This window comes from Chiloscyllium punctatum, chromosome 11, assembly GCF_047496795.1.
Source record: "Chiloscyllium punctatum isolate Juve2018m chromosome 11, sChiPun1.3, whole genome shotgun sequence".
Lineage (NCBI taxonomy): Eukaryota > Metazoa > Chordata > Chondrichthyes > Orectolobiformes > Hemiscylliidae > Chiloscyllium > Chiloscyllium punctatum.
The window spans coordinates 87,737,821-87,765,164 of record NC_092749.1 but is presented as its reverse complement, the minus strand read 5'-3'; the positions used below and the strand labels follow the sequence as shown (position 1 = coordinate 87,765,164).

At 40.5% G+C, this 27,344-nt stretch overlaps 1 protein-coding gene across 7 annotated transcripts in view; it reads right to left on the bottom strand.

Moving 5' to 3' along the window:
* Positions 1-6,167: 6,167 nt before the first annotated feature.
* map3k4 (mitogen-activated protein kinase kinase kinase 4) overlaps positions 6,168-27,344 on the bottom strand; it is a 204,090-nt gene continuing 182,913 nt past the window's right edge. For 5 of the 7 annotated variants that reach the window (XM_072581199.1, XM_072581196.1, XM_072581195.1 and 2 more), the window contains 6 exons: positions 24,927-25,043; positions 16,964-17,123; positions 15,788-15,910; positions 12,772-12,878; positions 7,207-7,386; positions 6,168-6,700 (listed from right to left, as the gene is read on the bottom strand). In XM_072581199.1, the coding sequence (XP_072437300.1) occupies positions 6,680-6,700; positions 7,207-7,386; positions 12,772-12,878; positions 15,788-15,910; positions 16,964-17,123; positions 24,927-25,043 (708 nt within the window). In that variant the 3' untranslated portion in view covers positions 6,168-6,679. Of the gene's footprint in view, positions 6,701-7,206; positions 7,387-7,422; positions 9,188-12,771; positions 12,879-15,787; positions 15,911-16,963; positions 17,124-24,926; positions 25,044-27,344 lie in introns of those variants that run through there. The other 2 variants (XM_072581200.1, XM_072581197.1) reach the window with 2 other exon arrangements.

Sequence of the window (27,344 nt, the reverse complement as noted above, 5' to 3'; positions counted from 1 at the left end):
GTTGCAATTGTACCAGCCTCCAACATTTCCTCTGGCAGCATATTCCATACATGTTACCATCCTCTGCATGAAAAGGTTGCCTCTTCGGTCTCTCCTTTATATTTTTCCCCTCACCCTAAATCGATGCCGTCTAGTCCTGGACTCCCCACTCCAGGGAGTCACCTCTCAGCTTCTGACGCTCCAGGCAAAACAGCCCTAGTCTATTCAACCTTTCCCTATAGCTCAAATCCTCCAACCCTGGCAACATCCTTGTAAATCTTTTCTGAACCTTTTCAAGTTTCACAACATCTTTCCAATAGGAATGAGACCAAACAGTGGCCTAACCAATGTCCTGTACAGCTGCAACATGACCTCCCAACTCCTGTACTCAATACTCTGACCAATAAAGGAAAGCATACCAAACGCCGCCTTCACTATCCTAGCTATCTGCAACTCCACTTTCAAGGAGCTATGAACCTGCATTCCAAGGTCTCTGTTCAGCAACATTCCTGAGGACCTTGACATTAAATGTATAGGTCCTGCTATGATTTGCTTTTCCAAAATGCAGCACCTCACACTTATTTGAATTAAACTCCATCTGCCACGTCTCAGCCCATTGGTCCATCTGATCAAGATCTTGTTGTAATCTGAGGTAATTTGCTGTCCACTACACCTCCAATTTTGGTGTCATCTGCAAACTTTATAATTACTGGAGATTCCCTGCTGTTTACACTTGAATATTATTTTTAAGTCTATAAAAAGAATATTACATTAAAGAAAGAAAAGCATTGGTACATAAACAAACTGAAGGCTTCCATGTGAAAGACTACAAATATTCACCAATTTTACTCACTAATCAGCTTCTTTTGCCTGTGCTGTTAGCTGCGACAGGAATCAAACCTGCATTGCTAATGTCTCTGCATTATGAATCAGCTGTCCAGGCAATTAAGCTAAACAACCTATATTTGTATGGCACTACAGTAGAAGCTGGAGGTGTACCTTTTTGTGAAAGCTGGAAATAGACTGGACACTAAATATGTGTCATTTGCAGTCGAGTGATCATCTGAGGTTACCATGAAGGACTTTGCTTCTCAACGTCTCTCCTCAACTGAAGTGTGCTAGCCCTCCAGCTAAACCACCACCTGCAATGTCTCTATCTCTCCCTCTCAAATGAGAAAGCAGCTTTTACGGTCTGGCAAGAATAACAACTTTACCTTTTTGTAATATAGCAATTGCAGAGAAAATTACCCAAGGATGTACCAGAATCCAGCCTTTCTTTGCTGCTAGTTAACAATAAATAAAGTGTATGCATAACATTTGTATGTTAAATGTCTTGGACCTTTTGTGTGATGACATGTATGACCACTCTCTCTGAAATACTAAGTAGTGAAGTTGTCTTGGAATTCTTTTTGTTCCTCTAAGTTAGTTTGTTTATCAGTGCAGATATTTGAAATCACAAGCTTTTGGAGCTTAGCCCCTTTATCAGGTGAAGTGAGGGGAAAGCACAGAATTTCTGGGCAGAGAGATCAAAAAAATCATACAAATTGTCACAAGCTTTCAGAGCACAGCCCCTTTGACAGCTGCACTCTGAAAGCTTGTGTGATTTCAAATAAAGTCAAATTCCAGTTAATAGACAATAGATAATAGATGCAGGAGTAGGCCATTCAGCCCTTCGAGCCTGCACCGCCATTCAATATGATCATGGCTGATCATTCCTAATCAGTATCCTGTTCCAGCCTTCTCTCCATAACCCTTGACTCCACTATCTTTAAGAGCTCTATCCAATTCTTTCTTAAATGAATCCAGAGACTGGGCCTCCACTGCCCTCTGGGGCAGAGCATTCCACACTGTTGCTTGGTTTGTCTCCAGCACCACCTTATTTTTAATTTTCTAATTATCTCAACCAATTAAATGAGGCAATTATTCAGCTGTTAACACTTCACTCCCCATCTAACACCCTTGGTCACTTGCAATTCAACACTCCACTTGCACCATTTGTATGATATTTTGATCTCTGCCCATAAATTCTGTATAAACGAGCTACCCTCAATGCTTGTGACTTCAAATAAACCTGGTGGGCTAAACACAATGTTGTGATTTCTGAATTTGTCTACCCCAGCCCAACACCAGCTCCACATCAGTGCAGATATTTACCTAAATATTCTGATCTTAGGCAGAAACCTGATTTCCAACCTTGATTACATTTTTAATTCAATCATTTCCCTTCAGATGACATCTGTGCTGGAGAATTATGGACTGAAGCTGCCTATTATGAAATTGTCTAGGATTCTGAGAGATTGTCTGGTTAAAGAATAGATTTTTGTATCTCCCATACTTATTTACAACTTAGACATTATATATAAATACCTTGCATATAGCACTGTATTACAAAAGAACAGCTTTCAGACTGTTAAGATATTTGAGATTAGCTGGAAGTTGTTAAAATGGTGACAAATGATTAAAATCTGGATGAAATTGAGGGGGAAAAAAGGCAGATTATGATTTCTGGAGGGAGTGAAAGGGATGAGTACAATTTTGTGGTTAAAGAAAAGCAACAATCTCATCAAACACAATATAATCACCAAAACAATATAATCACCCGCACTATGATCATTAAGTGGTTTTTTTGTGAAATCTTTGTAGAAACATTTTAATTATGAATGTCTAATTCACTGTTTCAATGTAATATGTAATACTCTACTTTTATTACTTATGAACAAAAACATTACATAATTGTCATTCAGACAATTGATACAAGTAATGTTAAACAAAATCAAAGTGAAACAATTGTGGAACTCTCTTCCAGCAATAATTATTTTCCACTCTTTATTAGTGGATAGTTTTGCAAGGAGTAAAAATGGTTAAGTATGGATTATTATGATCTGACTGAACAGACATATTGTTTCTATGGCAGGAGCTAAGTACTGTATAACAAAAAACTTCCCTGTCTCAGTTCAGCCTTGTTTAATTCATTTGGAATTTTGGGAAAGTTCACTTGTAACTTGAAGATATAGTTATGGTCCATTTCAGCACATTTATATAGTGCCTTTCACAACAGCAATACAACCTAAAGTACTTCAGAGATTTACACTAATATTTGAAAAGTTTATTCATCCATTCTGGTCCATGACTTTTTTTCTCCCCATTATCATCTGGCCTAATGTCTTATGTGCCCTGTTTGGCAACATCTTCCAAACTAATGAAACTGAAGAACCACAAAGTTAATTCCAACTTTCTTACTGAGTTGCAGTGTATAGGATCAGTACTCCCTGTGAAGGAATGTTGCTGTCTTTACATAATACTAAGCCTGATAGTCTATTGAATAAAGCTCCACAGCTGTTTACACCTCCTATTTACTTTCCCCTCACACACCAACTTCAAGAGTTCCTGAATATTCATCTAAGTAACTGCTTTTAAAATATAGCATGTGGCATGATACTTGTATGGCTAAAACTTTTTTTTAATCACAAAACAAACCAAATAAAAATAGAAAAGGACAAGCAGTGTTATACATATGTACTTTAATCATAGCCTCTCATTTTAATTCCCTGTAATTTTTGTATCTACTGATGCAAAGTTTTCCAGTCACATGGGTTGTGGAAGGGGCTTACCATGAATTACATTGCATATTTTTAAATTGCTTGAAATGCTTCAGCAGATTGAACTTCTGTGTAACACTTCAGGTGTTAGATAAAAGAATTCATGCTTAATGTAAAAGTTACTGACCCCACATTTGAACACCAAGTCATTGTTGCCAGGATTGTTATGGACTTAATTACCTACAAAGATCTTCACCCCGCTGCCTCCACCTTTAGTCTCCCGACTCTGCACAGCCCACTACCTCCTTCCCAAAATCCACACATCAGACTGCCCCGGGTAGGCCTATCTAATCAGCCTGTTCCTATCCCACTGAGCTCATGTCTTCCTACCTTGACTCCATCCTCTCTCCACTTGTCTAGCTTCTTGTCCCTCTTGTCTTCACTTTTCATCCCACCAGCTTCAACATTCAAAGGGTCATTCTCCACCACTTCAGACAACTCCAACAGAACACCTTCACCAAACAAGTCTCTCATCACTCACTTTCAAAGGGGTCCCTTCAGGACCTGTCCACTATGTCCACTCTCTCCTCCCTGCTCTTTTCTGCTCCTTCCACATTTTGAATCAGCTAGACTCAAAGCCTGATTAACATATAAATAATAAACTAACAGAGGGACATTATGGGAGAACAGTTCATACAAACCCAATTCCCAAATACCCCGGCTGATTTGAAGCCTGCCTGGCCAAAATAGAAGTCAAAATGAACAGAATAACTTACTTGTGACCCTACTCCGTGATGCAGACCACTAGGCTATGTATGCATATACTTAATGCTGTCTGAACTCATGCTCCAAATACTAAATAATAACCAGCAAAAACATTTTCCCAACTTTTTAAAAACACATCAAAACCAGACAGCAATAAAAAAAATTGCACTTAGTCTGAGATCTTGACAAAAAATGAAAATAATTCAAAGCAGCAATTTGAAGGCAAAATTTACATCTGTAACAAGGACACAGTGATCAACTGCACCATTGCAACAATGGCATACTGTCACTACTGGACAAAGAATGAAGTACATCAGGCTCTGACAAAGAAGCGGTTTCATATCGTGAACTTCAGCTTATTTCATTTAAAGCAGCACCATTAAGATGAACATGAGAGCTGAAAAACAATCACCATTCTATCCATTCAAATATGGATCTAAAATAGTCAATGGAATTTTCTAGAGACTAATATGTTGTAGGTAGCATTTTAATGTGAATAAGTCCCTGGAAATTAAGGTGCGATTGATGCCATTCATGACACCAAAACTCAATTTCCTATGCAATTTGCATTAAACAATTTACCTAATTGAAACAGTTGTCATAGCTCCTCATTACAATCAATCAAAGTGATAATTTTACTGAATTGATGGCACTTTGATGATCAGACAAGAAAAATGCAGAGTTACTGCTAAATGTCATTATGTAAATAGCATATTTTAATTGATCAAACTCATCTTTAATGTAAAATTATTAGGATGTAGAATATAATAGTTATGTTACTTTGAATTTAGATTTTGTGGATTATTAGCAAAGTGCAGCAGGTCAGTTTGAGAATTTTCATTTAGTTTAAAATGTCTAGAAATAAAATTAAAAATGATCATTAAGCAACAGGATTATCGCAAACTCTAACGGGGTCAGCAATGTTCTTTGCAGAATGAAGTCTGCCCTTTCAACTTTACCCAGTGTCGTTTATTTGTGACTCCAAACAACAAGCTTAACTGCCCCAAGAAAGTGGCTATCGAGTTGCTCACTTGTATCTAAAAGATGGGCTTTGTCAGTTCTGGAGTAGCGATATTGTAATTCCTGTTTGAAGGCTTCTGGGAGAATAAGTGCTGCTGTAGACTGACCACGTAGGAGTAGAGTTGCTGTTGAAGACACTGTAGTACATTTTCAGGTTTCTCTTCCTGAAGAGACACAAAGTAGACCCTTCATCCTCAACTTCAGGCACGTGAATCCTGTTGAAGCTTTCTTTCATTTGGCAGTTCGTTACTAATGATTTAGGTGCTTGCTCTCAGAAATGGCACTCTCAGCATTTTGAAATTAACTTGCTGTTATGCTTCCAATACAAAAGAATCACAGTAACTGAAACCGGTTTACTAATGAGTTGTTTTGTCTCAAAAATACTTAGCTTATGAAATGTTTATGTTACCTAATTAAAATGGAATGTATCTTCATTGGTTTAAACATTTTTGGAATAAGATGCACTATCCTTGATCAATGAATGTAAATAAATATTGCAAACAGTGCCAAATTATTAAATTTTAAAATGTGTCTACCTCAATTTGGATATCTTCAAAGAACACACATTGTAAAAGGAAGAAAGAATGACACTTGAATAATTTCATAACGACACTTCACAAAACTGATCAATGCCTTACTAAATAAAGACAATGCTGTGACATCACTATGCTAAGAAAATATGAACCTGGTTAAAATAATTAAAAGAATACTGTTATAGAGCAGATAAATAAACTAAGCTGAAAGTAGCGTTTTAATCCTATAAATGAAGAACCATCAACAAAACTGTCACTGGTGAGGCCTGTGGCCATGTTGCTTGAATCACATATTGGAGAGACTCAAATGTACATTTTCATCAACACAACATTCCTAAAATAAAGAATTTATTGGAAAGCAATTGTATTTCATTAATCAGTCTACATCCTTCCATAACAAACTCAGATATGCAAACGTTCTTGGGAGTCAGTGCATTCTTAATCCACAGTATAATAGGTGTTTATAGCACAACAAACAGGAGATAAAAATATTTTACAAATCAGAATATTTAACAACACAAAATGGGAAGGAACCTATAGAAAACTGACACACTACAGATTTGTTTTACAGTTCCCAAATGTGAAAGGGGTGGGGTAAAAGAACAGAAACCCACAACAGTCTGTACAGTAGTAATGGCACTTCCAATTGAGCATGCAGCTTATTTTAAATTGCTAGACAGTCAATTGCCCAACATGTGCAGTCTTGGCCTATCAGCTTCACAGAAGCAGTGGTACAATGACCCCTGTCAGTACGACCCTTAGTTGTACAGTGTTCTTGGCACTTGCAGTAGTGATTGCTTCTCGTGTGTTGTGGAGACCACTAGAGCCCTTGTTCAGGCAGCTTCATTCTTCATCACAGCAAACCTGGAAAAATAACATTCAGGCCGAGTTATTGTTTGAATGTTAGCAGCTTAGTTGAAAATAATAGCACATAATCAAGGGCTGAATCGTTGTCGTAACATGTAGATATGACCTGGACATCACTCCAATTTATGACATTTGTACTTGTAAAATAAGTCAGTTTTCAGGATGTGTCTTTCTATTCTAAAGAAGAGATCAGTCATATCACTTTTAAACTGACTAAAGGAATAATCACCATTGATTACAAAGGTGTCAGCTAAGTGCAGATGATAGGTTTTAAAAACATTGTGTTAACATATCCCGAAAAATCCCAAGCATGGCTATAACGTCCAAAATGCAGTGAGCTCTGTATAAATCTATGTCTTTGCATAATGCTGAGTTAACACCATCCTACAACAAATGACAGTAACTTGCATTTATGCTCACAATCCAAACATTGTGCAACCTGACTGAAAGTCCTGAATTTGGAAAAGTTGGCTTTAGCTATATATTGCACTCTCAGCAGTCACCTTAACAAATGGATGATCTAGGAGTTGACTAGATGTCCACCGGTGTTTTGGATCACTCTCTAGGCAATGTGACAGGAAATCTTTGCCTTCTGGACTTAATCTCTCCGGGATGGGAGGCTTGTGACCCATTCCTACCTTGTACATTATTTGGAAGTTATGTTCATATTCATGCCAAGGTCTCTAAAATTCAAAAAACAAAAGCTTTTAAAATAGTTAGAGTTCATAAACCATTGAAATTAAAGTTTAATTATAAAATTTTATCAATATGAAATATTCAAGTTGTTTTGTTTGTTGACCTTAGTTGGCTGAACAGCTGGTTTGTGATGCAGAGTGATATCAGTAGCGCAGCTTCAATTCCCAGATGACCTAGCACCTGGCCTGAGGTGTGATGACACAAATTAAATCACCAGTAGTGGTGTCCATCTCTCTAACCAAGCAGCCATTAGCCTTCGGGGACTATGATGGCCTTAGCTTTACCTTACAAAGACTCTATTCACTTCAGTCTTAAAAATATTCAAATACCTCAAAAATGTTTCCATTGCCTTTAGGGGAACAGTTCCAAAGATCTTTGGAAAAATGATGCCCTGAAAGGACAAGCCTTAATTTTAAATAGTGATATGTAGTTCTGGATCCCCCAATAAAAAGGAAACGTTATCCCTTTATCCAATCTGTCAAGACCTCTCAGGAGTGTGTGTATTTTAAATCAAACATCTCTTACTCTTCCAAATTCTAAAGGATACAAACCTAGGACAAACCTCCCATTCCAGTTAAGTTGTCTCTGAACTGCTTCCAACACAATTACATCTTTCTTTCAATGTGAAGACCAGGACTCTGCATAGTATTGCATATCTGGTCAGACCGGTACCTTGTTTATCTGAAGTACAACCTTCCTACTTTGGTATTCAGCTCCTCTCGCAATGACTACAAATGCAGCAATTGTTGCTCCGCATTTCACAGCATTACCGGTGATAGGATAGCCAAGAGCCTGACAGTCATGAATAATGTATTTCCAGTAGAAGTCACATCCCAGTTGAAAGTGCACAGGCAGAGAAGGAATTGGATCTCAATCTTCAACGAATATTCAGTTCACTCACTATCTTGGCCTAAGAGGCTGCCTTCTCCAACCCAAATCCTCTCCTCTTCCTCTTTTTTTTTAAAAACTCCACCTCCACCACCATCCCCAAATAGATACCCTTTTACCTCGACTGAATCGGTCACTATCTTGGCTTCCCTCTCTCCTCTGAATCTTCCAATGGCAGTGCAGAGATCCCAATTCTTGATAATACTGAAATGTGAGGTGAATGGTAACCGGGAAGAGACCATTGTATTTATAAGTAATTTGAAAAAAGGAATGACTAGAAAGCTGGCTTTCTAGTAACAATGACAGAATATAAGAATACCCTCAAGTATTTAAATAGACAATGAGCATTAAAGGTGGTGTTGATCCCCTAGAGTTGAGCCTGGGAATTAATAATGGAAGACAAGGGCAGAGGCTTTGAACAGGTTTTTTTGGTCTGTCTTCATTATAGAAAGATTTTGAAAACTTCGCTAAGTTAACAGAAAATCAAGATATTGGTAAGGAGTGAGGAACATAAGATAATCACCACTGCCAGAAAAAAAGGCTCTGGAGAGGCTATTAAACCCAAAGAGAGGCAAATTCCACAGGACCAAGTGGCCAGTTTCCTGGGATCAGGAAATAAATGGCCAGTGATTGCATTGATTATAACCTTGCAAAATTTTTTAGATTCTAGAAAGCCCACAACAGATTAGAAAATAATAAATAGACACAGAAAGCAGGAAACACTAAAGCAGATAGCCTAACATCTATCACAGGAAAATTGCTGGAATCTATTATGACAGACAATTACAGAGGACACTTAAAAGTATAATGTTATTAGGTAGCAACATGGCTTTGTGAAAGAGAAATTATACTTAGCTTTCTTTTTGAGGAATTAGCAAGCAATATGGAATAAATCAGAACCTGTAGAAGAGATTTGTATTTCCAAAAGGCATTCAAAAAGGAGCCACATCAAAGATCACACAAGATTAAGTGCACATTGTATAGGGGCAAAACATCAGTAAGAATACAGAATTAATTAACAGGATGCAGAAAATAAAAATAAATAGATCTCTTCCAGGTCGAGATGCTGTAACTACTGGAGTGCCACTGTGATCAATGCTGAGGCCTCTATTATTTACTCTCTATATCAATGATTTGGATGAAAGGGTTCAAATATATGGACGTTAAATATTTATCAATGGTGACTAAGAAAGATTGAAAATTTTAAGAGGTAGAGAATCTGTCAAATATATGGATAGTTAAGACAGTGAACAAAAAATAACTTGCAGTTGGAATTTAATACTGAGAAAAAGTGAACTTGTCTATTTTGACACTAAGAATAGAAAAGCACTATACAATTAAATGGAGACAAATTGCTAAACTTGGTGATAACAGAGATCTGGGTGTCCTGGTACATGAATTACAAATTTAGTAGGCAGACATAGAATGTGATTAGAAATGAAAATGGAATGCTGGTGTTTATTCCAAGGGAGTATGGCACAGATTTCATCTCCTTATTTTAAATATGATTTTAAATTACTTCAGATGCAGCACAAAGCAGGTTCATATGAGTCACTCCTGGGATTACCTTATAAGGAATAATTAAAGTGGGTGGGACTGTAACCAATGGAATTTGGAAAACTAACAGGTCATCTGACTGAAACATGCAAGATTGAGAAGACTTGACAGGGTGCACACCAGTAGGATTTTCCTTCTTGTGATGGAAGACTACAACTAAAGGCACGCAGCCTCAGGAGAGGTTCTCCTTTTAAAATAGAGGTGAGGAGATTTTTTTTTCTTGAGTTATGTGAAACTCTCTTCCCCTAAATGCAAAAGTTGGGAGGAGGTGGGAGAACACCTCAAAAGAAACAGAATTGAGAGTGACTTCCTACAGATGCTGCCTCTCCCTCACTCAGCTCTCCTCCAATCAAACTCAGCACATTTTCCCACTGGCAATAATATGTCTGTGCTTACAATGGTTTGGACATGGTCTGTAGGGATACCATAACACACATGGATGACCTCCTGGAATTTTTCTTCCCACCTTAGCAGTTTTGTGAGCTATTTGCGAAGTTGAGGTGAGCTTACCTGTCACTGCCATAACAACTACAGGAGACACTCAGTCAAAGGGAGAGAAAAAAAGCAAACATGTAGACACGTCTTTGAGAACAGCAAAAACAGCACTAATAGTGGTAATTTACAAGCAAAACAAATTAACTGGGATAGAAATAGCATGTAAAACAAACAACGTTTGAAATGCATCCAGAAGTATTTTGTCTTAACCAGTATGTAGAAAAACCAACAAATGGCAGTGTGGCTCTGGAGTTAGCCCAGCTTTAATCCCTAAATCTATAAGTTGTGACATGGTTTAATTATTTATAATTCAGGTTTTGCTTGGGCTACTTAATGCTATCATTGGTCAAATGCTACTTTGATATCAAGAGCAGTCATTTTTACTTCACCACCAGAGTTCAGTCCTTTTTCTTCCTTGTTTGAATGAAGATTGCAATGAAGTCAAGAGCCAGATAGCCCTGGCAGAATCTCAATTTAGTGTCACTCAGCAAATTATTCCTTTGCAGGTGCTGTTTGATCGTACTGTTGACAACTCCTCCCATCACACTGCTGATATAGATTGATAAATGAAGTAACTGAATGTTTGGTTTGTCCTGCCTTTTGAGAATAGAACATACTGGACAACTTTTCACATTCTCACTTCGATGCTAGTGTTGTAGCTGGAATAGCTTCACTAGGGACAGGACTAGTTCTGGACCACAACTCTTCAGTACTATTGCCAGAATGTGGTCAGGGCCCACAGCATTTGCAGAATTCAGTGCCTTGGGTTCAGTGTACAGCACTGGCCCTGCTTGATACTAAACTACAAGTTCATAAGGTATGTTACTAGTACTGATCGATTTCTTTTGTCCTACATTCAAAAAAGAGCTTGCAACAGAGTAAGTTGCTGTCAACTGTTACATTAAAATTAAGGTATCATTAACTGATGAGTTTTAACAGACTTTCTTGGGTGTGATCTGAATCATCATCTTTCTGATTGTGCAGGCTCAAGAAACCACTTCAAAACATGTCAGAGATCAACCTTTTTTTTATATTGTGAGGTGCTTTGCGAGATACTTGAATAAACCATCGAAATTTATATATAAAAAAACATAAAACAGCTTGACAGACGTGGACAATTTTAAAAACTTTTCTGGACATAAACTAACAAGTTTAAGGAATAATTGCATTGAATGACTACATCTACTTCAAATCCAGCAAAGGCTTCCAGAACTCCCAACAAGGCAGCGTGGAGGTGGCCGAACTCCTAGCTCTCCTTAACATGAATAATCACTGCTTTAGGTCTATTTCTCTACACAGGCATATTTTTGAAATCACATATGCAAACTTTCAAAGTCATGTCTGAGAACTCATAAGTGTCTAGATTAATGTTGACCAATTCATTGACTGCTTTTTCACAGAGAGAGGATAGTGGACAGCCAATGAAACAGTAAAAAAAAAATGTACAGATCTAATACATCAGTCATGTGACCGATGGTGCACACAGCATGCAACAATAAAGGCCAGATATTCCAAGGACTGGCAAGCACAGTTGATGGTCATGCACTCCATTTTTAAAAAAAATATTGAGCTCTACATTTCTGGTGGGGATTTCTGATTCTGTCTTCTTCAGAAAGGTGGAGCAAGACTGAAATCAACACAGCACACCCCTGTAGAGCAGAATAGTCAAGGGCGGTCAAATCACTGACCCTTCAGCAATAATGTATTGTCTTCTCAAATTTAAAATATCCAGCAGGACAGCCAGACAAATGACAGTTCATGCAAAACTTTAAGTATACAAGCTAAATGTGGAGTTATAAGTTGCCAGATGGAAAGGGTGCCAGGGCTGACAGTGAAGGAGGTGGGAGAATTAGTATCAGGGAATCATGTTGAGTTGAAAGGGTCCTGTTTAGGTGTAAGGGATACTGGAATCAAGGGAATTGGAGGAGTGGAGAAGAGGAGGACGACGAGGAGGATTGGTCACCAAAATTAGATATTTTTTAAAATCCTCCAACTTTTCCTGGGTAACTATTAATGAAAGTGGAAAAGCAGATTTCTCCAACGTAAGTTTTGTCTTAAAAAAAAGAGGATTCCACATAGAGGCGAATTGCCCAAAGGAATCAATTTCCCAAGAAACTCCTACATTCTGCTGTAGTGTCCTGCTACACAACTCCAGACTGCATTGCTTCAATGACTAACTGACCATTGGAATACCCAGGCTACAAGTGCTGTTCTGCTCTAACTCCACTAAACTGGAAAAGGAGGACACCATAAGGTCACAGAAAGCTCTTTCAATCACCCTTTTAGGTGCATTTGAATCATAGGAGTGAAAATTGTGATCCAATTCAACCCAAATCACTTTTTTGCTGGTGCAAAGTTATTACATGGCGTCGCATTCACTAAGATGTGTTTTCAATATTGAGCATCATATCTACCAACATTTAACTTCTCACCTTGCCTGTGACCATTTCCACAAGGACACACCCCAGGCTCCAAACATCTGCAGCACGTCCATGCCCTTCACCTTTTGCTCTAGTAATAACTTCAGGAGCCATGTAAGCTTTTAAAAACAAACAAAAAAATGTGAGAAAAATTGAGTTAATCAGAAATTGTTCATATTATGTACACCTCATCACTTTTCAGGATTTTGGTTTTTGCAAGGGGCTGCTCTGTTTGCCAACATAACAGTAGCAGCTGCATTTCAAAATAAGTCAGGCACTATGAAGCCTTTCAAGATATTGCTGGGGCACGAGAAGATGCAAATAAATGCATGTCTTTTCTTTCTGGATATTTACTATGAAAATTCTGTATTCTTGAAACCACCATTTTGCCAAAGAAAATCCAGAGTTAAGTTGTGGAGGAGGTGGAATGTTGGTTATTGTCCTGGAACAGTAATTCAGAAACCCAGACAAATGTTCTACAGACATAGATTCAAATCTTACTGCACAGCTGTGTCTAAAGCTAGTCTTTACATTGCTGATAATGAAACTACCATAAAACCCAGCTGATTCACTTTGGGAAATCTGCCATCCTTATTTGGTCTGGCCTACATGTAGCTCCACACCCAAACAATGTGCTTGACACTCAAGTGCCTTTGAAGATGGTGTTGCAGGCACTCTCAATCGTACCATTTCAGAAAAAGTCAAAAGGGAGCAAAACTGGGCAGACCAACAAGCATCGACCGAGCAGCATAGCCAGTCCAGTTGACTCTGCAAAGTCTTCTTCACTAACATCTAGGATTTGTACCAACATATGGAGAGTGTCCAAAACAAACTTGCCTAGCAACAGCTTTACAGTATATTACAGCCATTGTACTAGACAGACAGCACAGTGGCATTCATTCAGGAGGAAGTAGCCCTGGGAATTCTCAACTTTATGACTCAGGTCCTCAATAGATCTCAAGGTTAAACATAGTGAAGGAAAGCTCTTGCTGTCTTCCCTCAGCTGATAAAACAGTTAACCTCCAAGTTTAACACCACTTGGGCAAAAGTACTGAAGGTAGCAAGCACACAAAATACATTTTGGGTGGACACCTTCAATGATCATCAGCAGAAATGGCTGAGTAGTACAGTGCTGACTGAGTTGACCAAGTCCTGATGAACATCTGCTGAACTGGGCCTGTGACATATGGTTAGGAAGCAAAAATTAAAACCTAGCAGATCTCACTCTTGTAGCCCAAAACTGTGCTCCTGCGGTTGCTGTGGGCCATTAGAAGAATTGCATACCACAAATTTCAAACTCAATGACTAGCATATATCCCATTCTACCACTACCATCAATCAAGAAGAATAAGCCTGATTCATTTAGAAGTGTCAGTAGCAGCGCAAAGTACACCTAAACACAATGTGCCAACCTGATGTTACAACACAGGACTACCCTACATGCACGTTAGTAAAAGAAGCATACAAGAGATATAAATAAATGATCTCAATCAATGGATCAGATCAAAATTCTACAGCCTGCAACATCCAGACAGAAATGACAGAATAACTAATTTAACTGGAAAAAGATGGTCTACAAGTATTCCCATTCTCAATTCTGAGATACTCCAGTATGTCAGTGCAAAAGGGCAAGGCGAAAGCACTTTTCACCATCCACAGCCAGAAGTACAAAATGGCTGACTTGACAGATGCCAGACTTCAACCAATTCAATTCCCTCCACATGATATCAAATAAACAATTGAAGATATTAAATATTGCATTGATCATGGGCCCTAACAAAACCCCAGCAGCAGTACGGAGGACCTGTGCTCCAAAATTAGCTGCACCCAATATAGCCCGGCTGTTCCAGTACAGCTCCAACACAGGCATGTACCTGACAACATGGCAATTGCCCAGATTAAGAGCTGAGAGCAAAAAGGAAGACAAATTCAATTTGACCAATTACCACCCCAACAGTTTACTCAATCATCGGTAAAGTGATGAAGACTGGCATTCACAGTGTTCTCAAATGATTTCCATTAACCTGGCTACTTATGTTCAGCTTGGGTCCTAGATATTCTGGCAACCAGATCATAAGAAATAGCAAAAGGAGAAAGCCATTCAATCCCTCAAGCCTGCACCACCATTTAATATTATCAGGATTGATCCGACATTCCTCACATCCACTTTTTTGCATTTTCCCAATAATCCTGGATTCCCCTCCTGATCATGAATCTATCTCAGTCTTAAATGTACACCAGGACTCTACCCCTCAGTTCTCTGAGGCATTGAGTTCCAAAGAATCAAATCTCAGAAGAAATTTCTCTTCATCTCGGCCTTAAATTCACAGCCCTTTATTCTACACTATGTCCTCTAGTCTTAGACTCTCCTATGTGGTGCAGCTTTCTGTAGTTTGGCACCATTTAAACAATAGTGTTCTTTTCTCTCCCAATACTAAGTAGCCTACTCCAGATGTAGTTAAACATTGTTTAGTACAAAAAAATAAATGCTGCATTATTAATATTTCAAATACTGATTATTTTCTCACCCTGAAATATCAGAGATGCAAAGTCAATGTTAGGAACCATAGCATCAATGCACTGAGGTAGGGTGAGAATAATGAAGTTAAAGTGCTACTAAACGTCTTAAGTGTTGTGTAAATATAAAATAAGCAGCCCTGGCAAGCCAATAGTGCACTTGCCATCGAGATATGCAATCTAACCCATGTGACTCTGCATCCCATACTTAGAATGGCTTAGTATTCTGTAGAATTTATCAACAATTAAAGGGTTAATTGACATATACAGGAGCTTTACTCTCCCATCATTCAAATGTTGTTTAAAACAAAATGTCAGTAGACAGCCAATCACACCTCAAATTCTCCATGATGTCAAGAAATAAAATGGAATCTCATACCTCAATTATACTTTAGAGTCTGAGCCAATGTAAAGCAGAAATCATTTCCACCTAATGTATAATGGACGTAGTGAGATAAGCAGAGGACTACTTAGATATCATAAAGTAGACTTCCCCGAAGACCTCTCTTACCAGCAGTGCCAAGGGTACTGTTCACTTCACCAGGCATGGTCTGTGCGATATTCTTCAGTTTTACTGAACAACCGAAGTCCCCCAGTTTGATCAGACCCGATGAGGTGAGGAAGATATTGGCACCTAAAACACGAAGACAGCTTCAATTGGAGCATTTCACCAGAGTCATACAGCACAGGAACAGACATTTTGGTCCTATTCGTCCATGCCAACCAGACACCCCAATCTGACAAGAGTCCCATTTGCCAGCATTTGGTCCATATCCCTCTAAACTACTATTCATATACCCATCCAGATGCCTTTTAAATGTTGTAATGGTAGCCTCCACTACTTCGAATGGCAACTTGTTCTATACATGCGCCACCCTCTGTGTGAAAAAGTTACTGCTCAGGTCCTTTTCAAATCTTTCCCTTCTCACCTTAAACCTATGCTGTCTAGTTTTGGACTTTACCATTCTAGGAAAAAGGACCTTGGCTATTTACTCAATCCATGCCTCCCAAGATCTTAAAAGTATCTATAAGGTCACCCCTCAGCTTCTGACGCTCCAAGGAAAAAATCCTGCGCCATTCAGCCTCTCCCTATAACTCAAAATCTCCAGTCCCAGCAACATCCTTGTAAAACTTTTCTGTGCCCTCTCAAATTTAACATCTTCCCTGTAAAAGGGCAACCAGAATTGTACACGCTAATTGTCTCACCAATGTCCTGTACAGCTACAACCTGACATCCAACTCCTAAATTCAATATTCTGACCAAATAGGCAAGCCTGCCAACCAGCTTCAACCATCTGTCTACTTGTGACTCCACTTTCAAGGAACTATGCACCTGTACTTCTAAGTCTTTTTGGCAAAACTCCCTAAGGCCCTACCATTAACTGTACAAGTCCTGAAAACAGCAAAATGTCCAGCAAGTAAATTAATTTCATAGCTCACTGGAAGACATTCTATTGTGATCTGTGAGAAAACATCCAATTTTGTTTTCATTTTACCAAACAACAGTATTATAATATCAGTGATAACAATCAGTACTTGCATTAATTATAAATCACTGCCCTCAGTTTTTTGCATCACTTGACGGCATAAACCATGGAAGGGTGTTTTGAATACTGTATACTTAACTGAATATGGCTACTGAGATTAGCTTGTTGTATAGTTTCAATTATGTGCTTTTGTGCATTACCCTTGATATCTCGGTGGACAATTCCATGTTCATGCAGTACATTGATTGCAGTAGAAATCTGCTTGGTGTACAATCGTATTACATGTTCCTGTAGACCCAGCCTCGCCACCTCTTCTAGTGTGCCTTCATCACAATATTCCATAAAGATATACATTTCTTCCTAATGCAAAAACATAAACACCATAGTCAACATATATGGTAACTGTCAAAGTATCCAAGCATTTACGGGCACAATAAGTGTTGCATTTAATCACAGGAAAGACATGCATTATAAAAACTTAAAGAGCAAAGAATTCCAGAAAGACAAGTAAACAACCAGAAACATCTGAGAGTGAAGGCAAAAATGACACACATACTGGAAATCTGAAACACAGAATACTGCAGAAGCTCAGCAGATCTGGTAGCATCTGCGCAGAGAATAACTGAGTTAACATTTGGACTCGAGCAAGACCCTTATTCAGAACTGAAAACACAGAAATTCTTTTTTCTCAACCAATGCAAGAAACAAAGAGGTTGTAAATGGTGGAGAAAGAAAAGAGATGTAAGATGGGTTTAAATTAAGGTATGAAAGGGAGGGAATGGCTCCTCTACACAGACAGCAAAGGAAGGTGAGAGAGGGGTGGTGTTGCGAGAGAGAGAAAAATGGAAAATAGATAATATAAAGTGATCAGTTTCTTAAGTTGGGGAATTCAATATTGAAATCTCAAGGCTGTAAAATGCCTAAGTGTAAAACAAGGTGCTGTTTCTCAAACTTGTGTTGTGCTCTGTTGGAACTCTGCCGCTGGCCCAGGACAGAAATGATAGCAAGAAAGCAAGATGGTTTATTGAAATGACAAGCATCTGGGAGGTCAGGATCATTCCCACGCACAGAGGGGTTCTGCAAAGCGGTTCATAAGATCATAAGACATAGGAGCAGAAATTAGGCCATTCAGCCCATTGAGTTTCCTCCGCCATTCAATCATGGCTGATAAGTTTCTCAAACCCATTCTCCCCGTAACCCTTGATCCCCTTGACAATCAAGCACTTATCTACCTCTGTCTTAAATATACTCATTGACCTGGTCTCCACATCCTCCTGTGGCACAGAATCCAATAGGTTCACCACTCTGACTGAAGAGGCTTCTCCTTGTCTCCATTCTAAAAGGTCTTTACTTTAAGGCTATGCCCTCGGGTCCCAGTTTCTCCTACCAAAAGAAACATCCCAACATCCACTCTAGTCACCTAGTCTGCATTTAGCTTCATCAATATAAAGCAGACCACACTGCGAGCAGTGAATGCAGCAGACTAGATTGAAGGAATTATATATAAAACACCGTTTACCTGTAAGGTGAGTTTGGGACTTTGGATTGTGAAGATGGAGGTGGTGAATGGGCAAACGTTAGACCTCTGATTTCCTACGAAGACGCCACATGGAGAGAGAGTGAGGAAGCGTCAGCAGGAGTGAGCCAGACTGTCACAGATGGACTGGTCCTCATGGAATGCTGACAGTGGAGGAGAGGGGAAGATGTGTTTGGTGGTGGCATCCTGCTGGAGGTGGCAGAAACAGCAGAGAATGATCCTTTGCAATTGGAGACGTGAAGGTTAAAAAGGAAGGACAAGGGGAACCCTATCACTGTTATGGAAAGGTGGAAATGGGCTAAGGTCAGAAGTGCAGGAAATGGTTCAGACATGGCTGAAGGCCCCGTCAGTGACAGTGGAAGTGGAATCCTTGGTTCAGCAAAACAAAAGGCTATGTCACAGGCAGTCCAGTGGAAGGTAGCATCAACAGAACAGATGTGACGGAGATTGTGAAACTTGGGAGAATGGATTGGAATCCTTGCAGGAGGCAGGGTGTGGGGAAGAAGCAGTCGAGGTAACCATGGGAGTCTGCTGGCTTGTAATGGCTATATAGTTGGACAGCTATTTTCAAAAAAGGAAACAGTGAAATAAGAAAAGAATCGGGGATGGACCTAGTGAAGGTGAGAGAAGGATGAAAATTGCAAGCAAAACTGATTATTTTTTTCTCAATATGAACAAGAGCAGGAAGCAGTGTATTGGAGAAAGAGTTATGGGTGTGGAACCAGAGCAGGACTGGAACAACGAATGATTTAAATACTCCACAAACACCGCAGGCATAACTGGCACCCATGGCCACACTTGGAGAAAATGAAGTGCATTAAAAGAAACGTAGTTCAGTGATGTTGCCGATGTCACATCAGCCACCTCAATTTCTTCAGCTCCTTTACCCACTCCGACGTCACCCCCTCCAAACATGCAGCACTTCACCCTCTCTGCAACAATCCCCTGGTTCACCACCAAATCCGCTGACAAAGGTGGGGCAGTGGTAGTCTGGAGAACGGACCTCTATGTCGCAGAGGCTGAACACGAACTCTTCAATACCACGTTCTACCTCACTCTTGCCCACAACCACACCATGGCCCATCAGGTCAAAATCACTCGCACTGTCCGTGACCTCATTGCCTCCAACGATCTCCCCTCCACAGCCTCCAAAACTCAATCCCCAGCCCCACACTGTCCGGTTCTACCTACTCCCTAACATCCACAAGCCCAACTACCCCGGCTGACCCATTGTCTCCGTATGTTCCTGCTCCCCTGCTCCATTTCTTCAGCAACATCCAGTTCCCCAACCCCCAGTGCTTCATCTTCACTATGGATGTGTGGTCCTTATACATGTCCATACCTCACAAGGACGGCCTTCAGGTCCTCCCCTTCTTCCTCTCCAACAGCCCCATCCAGTCCCCCTCCACCAATACCCTCCTTCACCTTGCTGAACTGGTCCTTACCTTAATAACTCTTTCTTTAAGTTCTCCCATTTCCTCCAAATCTAGGGGAGTGTCATGGGTACCCGGATGGGCCCCAGCTATGCCTGCCTCTTTGTCAGCTCTTCAGTATCTACACAATCACTGTGCCCCAACTCTCTCGCCATTACATCAATGACTGCATCAGTGCAATGACCTGCACCCAGGCTGAACTGAAGCTGTTTATCGAATTTGCCCACATCTTCCAAACCGCCCTCAAATTCACCTGGTCCATCTCGAACACCTCTCTCCTCTTTCTTGGCTTCTCCAGTGACAGTCTCCCGACGGATTTTACTATAAACCCACATATTTTCACAACTACCTCTCCCACCCAGTATCCTGCAAGAACTCCAACCTGTTCTCCCAATTCCTCTGCCTCTGCCACATCTGCTCGGACGAGGAGACATTCTATTCCCAAGTATCCCAATTGTCTACCTATTTCAAACAACGTGCATTTTCCACCTGTCATCCAGACAACCCTCCACCGGACCAACTCCATTCCTCATTCCACTGCCCTAAACCCCATCCCCTAAAGATGGAGTGCCCTTGTCCTCACTTACCAACCCACCAGCCTCTGCATCCAAGGCATCATCATGAAACACTTTCGTCAACTCCAACTAGACTCACCACCAAGAAAATCTTCCCCATCCCACTCCTTTCTGCCTTCTGCAAGGACCATTCCCTTCGACAATCCTTGCTTTGTACCACCCTCCCCACCAACACCCCAACTCCCCGGTACCTTCTCCTGCACTGGAAAAGATGCAAAACCTGCTGACACACTGCTCCCCCCTCCCTCCCTCCACCTCCACCCAAGGCCCCAAACAGTCCTTCCAGGTGAGACAGAGGTTCACCTGCCTCTCCTCCAAACTAGTTTACTGAATCAGGTGCTCCCAATGTGGTCTTCTCTACATCGGGGAAACCAAACGTAAGTTTAGGGAACGGTTCGCCGTGCATCTCAGCCAGGCCCATAGGGGCCAACCAGACTCCCCCAGTCACCATCCATTTTAATTCCCCTTCCCATTCCGACATGACCATCCTTGGCCTCCTCCACTGAAACCATGAAACAAATCGCAAAATGGTGAAACAACTCAACTTCTATCTGGGCAGCCTATGGCCTGGAGGTCTTAACTGTGAGTTCTCGGATTTCAAATAACCTTCCTTCCCATTCCCCGACTCCCTTCCCAGCCCCTCCCCCTCCCTTCCACTCTTCCCAGCTACCAACCAGGTTGTACCCTCTACCTGTCTTCACCGATGCCTACTTTGCCACCCTCTTTATCTGCAGTTCCCTGTATTCCCAATCCCAGTTCTCAAGGAGGGTTACATATGAAACATCAACTTCTCCACCTCCTGATGCTGCCTGACTTGCTGTGTTCTTCCAGCCTCCTGCTTGTCTACCTTGGATTCCAGCATCTGCAGTTTTTTCATCATCTTTACTGTCCTCCTATTTCAGGGACAGCAAATGCTCCCCTCCAACATGATCAAATATATCCTCCAACATGGTTCCTCCACTTCCTGCATCTCTGCCCTCAAATCCCACTCCTCCAATCCCAAGGATAGAATCCCCCATTTCCTCACCATCTATCCCACTAATCTCCGGATACTGTGCACTATTCTCCACCATTTTCGCCATCTACAGATAGACCCCACCACCAAGGATATATTTCCCTCCCAACCCTAGCTGTGTTCTACAGAGACCATTCCCTCCGCGGCTCCCTTGTCAGGTCCACGCTCCCCACCAATCCACCTTCCACACCCAGTCCCTTTCCTTGCCACTGCAGGTGTACAACCTGTGGCCACAGCTGCCCTCTCACCTCCGTCCAAGGCCCCAAAGGATCCTTTCACATCCGGCAGAGAATTTCCTGCACATCCACCCACCTCATCTACTGCATCCGTTGTTCTCGATGTGGTCTCCTCTACATCGGGGAGACAGGACAACTCGTGAAGCGTTTCAGGGAACATCTCTGGAACACACGCACTAAACAATCCCACAGCCCTGTGGCTGACCACTTTAACTCCCCCTACCATTTTCCCAAAGACACAAATCGTGGGCCTTCCCCACCACCAAACCAAATCCACCCGCCAACTGGAGGAAGAACACCTCATCTTCTGCCTTGGGACTCTTCAACCACATGGCATCAACACTAACTTAAGCAGTTTCCAAATCTCCCTCTCCCTTCCCCGCCACCCCCCTCCCCACAACCTCATCCCAGATCCAACCCTCTTGACCTGTCCATCTTCCTTCTCACCTATCTGCTCCAGTCTCCCCAACAACCTATCATCACCCTGCCACCTATCACCTTACCACCTACCTTTCCCCCAACCCTAGTCCCACTCCCCTAATTATATCCCATCCTCCTTTCCACCCCTCCCCTACATTCCTGATGAAGGGCTTATTCCTAAAACATCAACTCTCCTGCTCCTTGAAAGTTGCCTGACTGGCTGTGCTTTTCCAGTGCCATCCTTTTCAACTCCTTCTTTACTATATTGTTAGTATAGAGGATCACTTCTCTTCTTTTTACACTTATGTTACCCCTATTTTACTTTTCTTTCTCCACCATTATCAATGCCTTTGACTTTTGCACTGGGCCTGTGTGTCTATCAAAAGTATTTAAAAAATTAACTTTTAAGTTCTGAAGAGTCATAACAGACTTGCATGAACTCTTTCTCTCTGCACAGAGACTGCCAGGTATGCTGAGTTCCTCTAGCATTCAGTGTTTACTTATGAGAGTTACTTTGTACTGCAACTGAGTTAAGCACTCAGGCTCAAATACAGAATTTTCACCCATTAATTTTAAAAGGTAGAAACCCCAGGGTCCATGCAAACATTGGTGGTGCAAGATTGGCTCTTGCCAGTCTTTGAAAGCAAAGTTCCAACATTAGGCAGCGCAAACCAGAAGAGTCCTGAATCAGAACCAGTTCTTTGTTCTATTAAGTTGAGCCAAGTACAATTTGCAATCCAGAACAGGAAGGGAGGCGTGCTTCAATTGCCAATGATTATTAAATCACAAAACAGAGAAGTTAACATTGATTTGGAACAAAATGGCTCAGACAGTCAGAGGTGTACAGCATGGAAACAGACCCTTTGGTCCAACATGTCCATACTGACCAGATTCCTAACCTAATCTAGTCCCATTTGCCAGCACTTGGCCCATATCCCTCTAAACTCTTTCTATTCAGTTACCCATCAGTTTTTCAATTTGAAAGTGTTTTCTGAATGGGGACATTGCATTTAACCATGTGGGGAGTCCTCTGCCTTCTGCTTCCCACAACTTAAATGCTGTATTTGTACTAGCCTCCACCACTTCCTCTGGCAGCTCATTCCACAGATGCACCACCCTCTGTGTAAAAAAGTTGTCCCTTAGTTTCCTTTTAAATTTTTCCTCTTTCACCCAAAACCTATGCCCTCTAGTTCTGGACTCTCCCATCCCAGGGAAAAGAGCTTGTCTATTTATCTTATTCATGTCCATGATTTTATAAACCTCTATGAGGTCACCCCTCAGCCTCTGATGCTCCAGGAAAAACAGCCCCAGCCTATTCAGCCTCTCCCTATAGCTCAAATTCTCCAACCCTGACAACATCCTTGTAAATCTTTTCTTAACCCTTTCAGGTTTCACAACATTATTCTTACAGGAGGGAGACCAGAATTGCACAGAATATTCCAAAAGTGGCCTAACCAATGTTCTGTACAACCACAACATGACCTCTCAACTCCCACACTCAATGCACTGACCAATTAAGGAAAGTATACCAAATGCCTTCTTCACTATCCTATCTACCTGTGACTCCACTTTCAAGGAACTATAAACCTGCACTCCAACGTCTCTTTGTTCAGCAACACTCCCCAGGACCTGACCATTAAGTGTATAAGTCCTGCTCTTTTGCCTTTCCAAAATGCAGCACTTCACATTTATCTAAATTAAACTCCATCTGCCACTCCTCAGCCTATCGGCCCATCAAGGTCCTGTTGTAACCTGAGGTAACCTTCTTTGCTGTCCACTACACTTCCAATTTTGGTGTCATCTGTAAACTTACTAACTATACCCCCAAAGTTCACATCCAAACCATTTATATAAATGGAAAGTAGAGGACCCAGCACCAATCCTTGTGGCACTCCACTGATCACAGGCCTCCAGTCTGAAAAGCAACCCTCCACCACCACCCTCTGTCTTCTACATTCGAGCCAGTTCTGTATGCAAATGATTAGTTCTCCCTGTATTCCATAGATTAAATTAACAGGCCAAGAGAGAAAGTGTCTGCAATTCAACTTTAAACACTTCATATAACTTATCAAAGCTGTGCGGTTTTAAAATGGAAACATATTTTCTTGCACTAACAAAATATTATAAAAGCAGAAAATGCTGAAACATTCAAGTCAAAACCTAACTGTGAAAAGAAAGTAGGGTTGAAGTTTCAGGACAAAACATTTTCTTCAAACTCAAGCAGTCCTCTTAAGTCAGTTTACAAAATACATGAAGTGTTGCAGGTATTTCAATCTCAATAGAAATTCTTCCAGCCTTTGATTGGTCACTGACATTTTATGAAAAATAAAAGGAAAATCAAAGTGATCACTCTCTGTCTTTGTTCTTGCTAAGCTATCTTTCTTTGTTACTTTAAAAGATCTCTCCTTTATCAAAACACAAGACACACTGGATTCAGTTAGTATTCAAATCAGAACACTATTGGTCCTCCTTGGAGAATTCCTCTCTTGAAAATGCTGACTTGTGCCAGGGAGCAGACCAAGAGCTCAATTATTCCTTTAGGTTTGTTCCATATTACCTACCGTCATTCCTGAGGAAGAGCTTATGCTCAAAACGTCTATTCTCCTGCTCCTCGAATGCTGTCTGACTGGCTGTGCTTTTCTAGCACCACACTCTTCCATTTGATCTCCAGTGTCTGTAGTCCTTACTTTCTCCTACCTACTGTCATTGTCTAGTCCCAACATTAGCTCATGTATCTCTGGTAGATTTTTCAATTTGAAAGTATTTTCTGAATGGGGACATTGCATTTAACCATGTAGGGATTTCTCTGCTTTCTGCTTTCCACAACTTAAAATGCTGCCTTGGTACATGGATAGGAGGGGAAAGTCAAAGTACTTAGCTTTCCATTGTAAAAGGTACAGTACTTGAAGAAGGGTTTGAAGAAATGGAGTGTATTTAAATTACTTACCCGATGCAGTTCTACACCAAAATACCGTACCAGGTTAGGGTGTTTGATGCCTTCAAAAATTTTCAATTCATCTGCTGTCTCCTTGATTGTTTTATGATCATTTGGCTGGAATCTGATCTATAGATATCAAGAACAAAGTGTGAAGTTCGTGTTAAAGGAGGAGTTGCATTTACATAGATTCTTTCAGAAGCCCAGGCATTCCAAATTGCGATACAGACAATTAAATACATATGTTTTGAACCAAAGTCATGAAAGGTAAAAGGTAAAAGCTGCCATTGTCACCACTCGACTGCTGTCTCATTAGACAGAAATGACTGGCACTGGTTCATTTCGAAGGCCATCACATCTGGATAAGGGGAGAGTTTGGGAAGGGGGGGTCCTTCATACCAGTGTGGGTATCGAACCAATGCTGTTTGCCATCACCCCACTGTCATTACTGATTTTTGAGTTTCTGTTCTAAAATGCATACTGAAAGATCTCACAAACGTGATCAAGTACACTGGCGATTAACTATTGCCTGGGATTCTGGGGAGATCTGCTTTTCTTCAATGTAGTACTTAGGTTTTTTTTTTCATTTTCTTGAAAGGATAGACAGACATCAGTTTCATGTTTCATCTAAGACATGCCTCCAAAAATGCAGGCTTTCCCTAGCCCAGAAATGTCATCACAACTTGTGTATTTGAATCTCTGTAGTGAGGTTAACATTCTAACTCAAGAGGCGTGAGTGCTAATAAACAAATCACAAACAAAAGCACTGAATAGGTGTAAATGTAATCACATCATTTGCACTGATGTGAAAGTCAAGACAATTGCACCTGATTGTCAATCCCACTGCACAATTTAAAAAAAATAAATATAGGGATTAAATGAAATACCGAATTAATCATGTTGACGTGTTTCCACTCGAACAAACCAGAGTAATTTACTGCAGTCTGTGCATAATTCATGCTATCTATATAATTGAAAATTGTTCATTGACCGTGTGGAAAACGTGGCATAAAAGGCAAAACTCAGAAATTATTGCCTGTCAAAAAGCATCCTTTCAGAGAGAAAGGAACTGATTTAATCCCAATTAATTCCCTCCATTACCCCTCTCTGACACACCATGTTGGCTTCTTACCCAGCCAATTATATAACCAAGACAACATAATGAACCAATCAAAAAATAGGAATAAAACATATGAATATATTACCCTCCCATCTTGTAATAAAGTAAAAATATTTTGTACATTCTCTCAGAAGGATCTTGAATGTATCTTTGCCTCTATTCCAGAAGCTACGACTCCGAAATGTTTAGGCTCTCCATTTATGAGGAACTTTTAACTCCATGAGGTTATGGCATAATGTTATAAAATCATAGTCTTGGTACAAAATCTTGCCAAATTGGAGTGAATTTTAGGAATTCTGGCACCTGGCCCATAACTGTTTTTTTAAACCATTAAGGATGCCAATACATTATTGAGATTTATGTTGCAAGGCAATGATAGATTTCAGAGCATGATTTCACAAATGTATCCCCTTTTGCGCTCAATTCCTATGCAAAACATTTCCAGTACAGGGATTGAGCAGGTCATTTGGTATGTGCAATTTCACATCAATGCAAATGATGTGATTGAATTTACACCTATTCAGTGCTTTTGTTTGTGATTTGTTTATTAGCACTCACGCCTCTTGAGTTAGAATGTCAACCTCACTACAGAGATTCAAATACACAAGTTGTGATGACATTTCTGGGCTAGGGAAAGCCTGCATTTTTGGAGGCATGTCTCAGATGAAACACGAAACTGATGTCTGTCTCTCCTTTCAGGAAAATGAAATAAAAACCCACGTACTACATTGAAGAAAAGCAGTTCTCCCCAGAATCCCAGTGAACCCATCACTGCTGATGTGATTTTTAATTTCCCAATGGCTTAAGGCTGTACATTTGCCTTTCCTTTGCCGTGCTTTTTTCCAATGGTCAGAGGCAGCTGGTGGTTTGATGACAAGATCAAGATCAGTTTAACACAGCATCCTGGGCTGGCACCCTGTGATCTTTCCACTGCTCTAGCTTCTGAAAAGAAAAATGAACCAAACAAGCTGTGCAAACAAGAGTGGATTGAAACTAAACGTGGAATACAACAGACTGAAATGAACTCTGGAAATACAGCATTGGCCTTGAGATTGTTTTTAAAAGTGAAATGCTTTCTCATTACATTCTTATGCAATAGCTTAATTTCCCTTCAGATCTCCAAACCACACTTGGACAAGAAGGGAAGTGCATGCAGTTGGACTTAATCACAATGAAGAACTGGTGTTAACAATGGTGCCTTCTGGGTAGGGAAAAGATGCTATAATTGACAAAGGATAGAGTTCAAAGACAGCAAGCCTTGTTGCAGGGATTTGAAAACCAAAGGGTGAGTCACAAGAAAAGGTCATTTT